This window comes from Cebus imitator, unplaced genomic scaffold (assembly GCF_001604975.1).
Source record: "Cebus imitator isolate Cc_AM_T3 unplaced genomic scaffold, Cebus_imitator-1.0 Scaffold726, whole genome shotgun sequence".
Lineage (NCBI taxonomy): Eukaryota > Metazoa > Chordata > Mammalia > Primates > Cebidae > Cebus > Cebus imitator.
Window position 1 is genome coordinate 535,043 of NW_016108041.1, and position 5,192 is coordinate 540,234.

Below are 5,192 nucleotides of genomic sequence, written 5' to 3' on the forward strand. Positions count from 1 at the left end.
TTGAGTCTCACTCCGTCACCAAGGCTGTAGTGCAGTGGTGCAATCTTGGCTCACTGCAACCTCCACCTCTCAGGTTCAAGTGATTTTCCCACCTCAGCCTTCTGAGTAGCGGGGATTACAGGCGCCCACTACCATGCTCAGCTAATCTTTGTATTTTCAGTAGAGACGGGGTTTCACCGTGTTGGCCTGCCTGGTCTCAAACTCCTGACTGCAAGTGATCTGCTTTCCTCAGCCTCCCAAAGTGTTGGGATTGCAGGCGCGAGCCACTGCCCCTGGCCCATAAATCATTTTTAAAAAATAGTTTTTAAATTTAAAACATAGTTTTGCACATTAAAAAAAAAAAAGTTTTGCACAGGTTGAACACAAAGTGCCTGGAAGTGGTGGTGGGAAGATCAGGTCATAGGAGGGTGGTTCAGGTGCCCCAAGCATTAGCCAGGGGTGATGTGGATTGTGTCAGAAATATCAAGTGATAATGACGGAAAAGGGAAAAAGGATGGCAACTTGTTGCCATCCCAGAGGGAGGGGCAGAGGGCTCACCCAGCCATCCACAGTGGGATCCGTGCTACTGTTCCTGGCAACGGCTCCCTTAACTTCCCGCCGCCAGGGCCCCGCCCCTCACCCCGGGCCCCGCCCTTCACGCAAGTGACCCAGCCAATGGGGCGCGGCGGCTGGTTCGGGCCCGGACTGTCGGCGGCTGCTGAGGTGGAGGCGGAAGCAGGTGGAAGGAGGCGGTGGCGGCGGAGGGGCAGGATGGCGGGGCCCGTCCTCCTGAGTGTGGGTGCCGCAGTGGGAGCTGGTGACCCGACACCCGTGTGCGCCCCCGGGATCCTGCTCTCCATCTGCGCCTACCACGTGGAGCGGGAGAAGGAGCAGGACCCCGAGCATCCGGCCTTCTGCGACCTGGGACCCTGGGTGAAGTGCTTCGCCGCCTTTGCCTCCAGGTAGCCACTGGGGCGAGGGCGGAGGCTCGGGGAGGGGAGCGCGCGGCGGGAGCTCGGGCCTGGGCCGGCGGGGACCAGGCTGCCGGGGAACGGACGGGGTAGGGGCCGGGGCCAGGCGGGGGGCAGCGGCTTAGCGCTCTTGCTCTAGGGGCGGCCCGAACTCAGGCCGCGCGGCGGAGGTGGCTGGGCCGCGAGGCCGCCAGGGCGGGATGAGGTGATTGAGTGCAGCTGGGAGGCCGGGGCGGTCGGGCGGGCTGGGGCTGCGCTGGGCTGGAGCCGAGGGTCTGAGGAGGGCGGGTCCCGGCCAGCCTGACAGGTTTCCTGGTTCTCGGGAGGCGGGCCGGGGTGTGGGACCCTGTCCGCCGCACCCGCGAGGCCAGCGACCACCTTTTGTCCCCCCATCGCTGCAGCCAAAGCTTTGGGGCCGGCGCGGACTCAGGGGGCTTGCGTTTCCCAGTGTCTTCCTGGTGCTAGGACAGGTGTTTCCGTGGTCAGGCCTCTTTGTACTCCAGCGCTAGTGAGAATTTGCAGACTTAATGGGACAGTGACATTTGCAGGCAAACACGAGTTTGACTCGACTCTGATAGAAGATACCGGCACTTAACATATCTGATTTCTTGGATTTCCCTCGTATATTTCAGTGTGCCAGGAGGGGGAAATGGTCTGAGTTTAAGCCTCATTGGCGTAAAGGACCAGTATGTTATGTGTATGGTGGTGGTTTAGGCATTGGGATGAGTTTTAAACGTTGTTATCAGTGTAATAGGATAGGTACCCACAGCAGATTAAAAACACACGCTTTGCTAAAGTTGAGATTGGTTTGTGTTACTGATCATTTCAGTTTTTTTTTTTATGTTGTAATTGGTTTGTCTGTTACGTTTTATTTTAACGCATTAAATTTTTCTAGGCAAGTTACTTTGAAAAGGAGGAATTTACATTTTAAAGGTGGCTGCTGGTTTTTGTTTTTTGGGGCTGAATTAAAAACAGCAGTTGAAGGAGTGACTTCAGAATTGATAGATTACGATTTTAATAGAGACTATGTCTAATATTTAGATGTTTGTTAACATGTTTCTTAACAGTAGTCACATTTGAGCAATTTCTTCCCCTCCTGTTGACCGATAAATTGGTATGTAGACAGAAACGTATAGCTCACTAGTTTATTTCGACTCACATATTGTTGATTACATGAACAAGTTAGCACTGGAGTTTGTCTTGTTATTGGTTACAAGCTGCAGGGTGCGGATCTTTCCACTTAGCCTTCTCATGGACGAGATGCTCTATCTCATTTGCTCCTTTTTTTTTTTTTTTTTAGACAGAGTCTTGCACTGTCACCAGGCTGGAGTGCAGTGGTGCAAACTCGGCTCACTGCAACCTCCGCCTCCTGGGTTCAAGCGATCCTTTCGCCTCAGCCTCCCGAATAGCTGGGACCACAGGCGTGTGCCACCACGCCCGGGTAATGTTTTTGTATTTTTAGTAGAGACGGGATTTCACCGTGTTGGCCAGGATGGTCTCGATTTCTTGACCTCGTGATCCGCCCGCCTCGGCCTCACAAAGTGCTGGGATTACAGGCGTGAGCCACCGCGCCCCGCCCTCTCATTTGCTCTTAAACCAAAATCCTGTAGCTTTTTACAGGGGGAATATTTTGAAAATGCATTTAGGCCGGGCGTGGTGGCTCACACCTGTAATCCAAGCACTTTGGAGGCCAAGGCGGGCGGATCACCTGAGGTCGGGAGTTCAAGACCAGCGTGACCAACATGGTGAAACCCTGTCTTTAAAAAAAAAANAAAAAAAAAAAAAAAAAAAAAGAAAGAAAGAAAATGCATTTAAAATGTAGGCGTTAGTTTACAGAGGAAAATACATAGATGTGACAAAAAGCTCACATTTGTTGTTGGTGGTTATTCTGAACCAAGGTAATAGGCTGATTAGACTCTCAGATACCCTTTGAGAAACATTGAGTGTCTTTTATGCAAAATTTTTTTATGTTGTTTTCACTTTGGGAAAGGACTTTTAATCTCATAAATACCTTCCACCTGAAGTTAGTTAATTGAATAAATATGTAAGGAAAACGTGCAGCAGCATATTTCAAGTATTTAAGAAATAAGAACTAAAAATAACTTTTGATCCTAGGTTAATACGGAATTTAAGCAGAATTATTACCAATTTTAGTTTTTTTTTTTAAACAAGTAGTCTAAAATAAATGGGCCTTTTAACATTGGGGCATGGAAGGAGTACTTTACTGTATGCTTAAGTTCTTAAAATTGACTTTTTTTTAAAACAAGAGAGTTTTGAACCATTTAATAAGCATACACTCTAAAGATACTCATAGTTATATATCCTGCAAGAGCTGCGTGTTTGTGCATCATAAAACATCAAGAAGTATATTAAAAGTATATATAAGTACATGTAAGACTGAAGGTAACTGGATCTCTTTATGGTTTAAATTTGAATTTAATATGTTGTGACTGATAGTGTTGTTTCAGTGTGTAGCTGTGGACATAAAACAGTTTAACTTAGATGCTTGTTAAAGGATAGGTAAAAATAAGATATGCTAATAAGAGTAAATAACTTACTTGCTATCAATACAGTGAAATTATTTGAAGAAATTTGTTCAGTTTGATCAGCCTGTGTATAAACTACTTGCAAAAATCAAGTAGTTTATAAACTACTCATTTAATAAATGAATTTACAGGTCAACTTATTTTGGAAATAGTTTATAAACAGGCTGATCAAAATCACATATGTATATATACATATATAATCACATATATACATATATAGACTAATTTTCATTTGTAAGGTTGACAAAACATTGAAAGTTTTTATTTTGTCAAGCTGAAAGAGACTTTAAATGAAAGCTGATTATTGGACAACTCAAGTTAGCTTCTTTTGAGTAGTGATTGCCATGTAGCAGCCCCAAAGATGGGACTCTTAGGAAAAGATAGTTTGAGCCCAGGCCGGGTGGGGTGGTTCACACCTGTAATACCAGCGCTTTGGGAGGCCGAGGCAGGAGCATCACCTGAGGTTGGGAGTTCGAGACCAGCTTGACCAACATGGAGAAACCCCGTCTCTACTAAAAATACAAAATTAGGTGGGTGAGTGTGGTGGTGCACACCTGTCATCCCAGCTGCTCCGGAGGCTGAGGCAGGAGAATTACTTGAACCCGGGAGATGGAAGTTGCAGTGAGCCGAGATCACACCATTGCACTCTAGTCTGGACAACAAGGGCGAAATTCTGTCTCAAATAAATAAGAAAGTTTGAAGCCACTTGGCTCACGCCTGTAATCCCAGCGCTTTGGGAGGCCGAGATGGGTGGATCATCCGAGGTCAGGAGTTTGAGACCAGCTTGACCAACATGGAGAAATCCCGTCTCTACTAAAAATACAAAATTAGGTGACAGGTACACACCTGTCATCCCAACTACTTGGGAGGCTGAGGCAGGAGAATTACTTGAACCCAGGAGACGGAGGTTGCAGTAAACCGAGATCATACCATTGCACTCTAGTATGGACAATAAGAGCGAAATTCCATCTCAAATAAATAAATAAGAAAGTTTGAAGCCACCTGGCTCACACCTGTTATCCCAGCACTTTGCGAGGCTGAGATGGGTGGATCATCTAAGGTCAGGAGTTCGAGACCAGCCTGACCAACATGGAGAAATCCCGTCTCTACTAAAAATACAAAATTAGCTGGGTGTGGTGGTGCATACATGTAATCTGAGCTACTCAGGAAGCTGAGGCAGAAGAATCACTGAACCCAGGAGGCGGAAGTTGTGGTGGGCCGAGATCGCACCATTGCACTTCAGCCTGGGCAACAAGAGCGAAACTCTGTCTCAGAAAAAAAGAAAAAGAGTTTGAGCCCAGAGAAAAGTTAACAGATGAAAAAGATTCTGAAGAGAGTCCTCTTCCAGGGTCCAGTGTCAGCACATGGTTTTTGGATTGCTTATACTCAACTTTATTCTCATTTCATATCCCCAAATGTCCTAATCAAACAGAATAAGGTAGAGGTTAAAGAGAGACTCTTGAGGGGCATATGTTATCTGTGTGTAAAGTCTCATATTATTTTGGGGCCATAATGATGTTCAGGGCCAGACTTTAGATTTCTAAAGAAATATGTTCCCAAAATTAGGAGGCTGCAATAGAAATGCAGATTTTTTTTCTTTTCTTTCTTTTTTTGAGACGGGGTTTCGCTCTTGTTACCCAGGCTGGAGTGCAATGGTGTGATCTCGGCTCACTGCAGGCTCTGCCTCCTGGGTTCA

The 5,192-nt window shown here is 46.6% G+C and overlaps 1 protein-coding gene across 1 annotated transcript in view; it reads left to right on the top strand.

Annotated features, from left to right (window-relative positions):
• Window positions 1-724: 724 nt before the first annotated feature.
• LOC108296609 (vitamin K epoxide reductase complex subunit 1-like protein 1) overlaps window positions 725-5,192 on the top strand; it is an 18,854-nt gene continuing 14,386 nt past the window's right edge. The window contains exon 1 of the mRNA XM_017519096.2: window positions 725-941. Within this exon, the coding sequence (XP_017374585.1) occupies window positions 751-941 (191 nt within the window). The 5' untranslated portion in view covers window positions 725-750. The remainder of the gene's footprint in view (window positions 942-5,192) is intronic.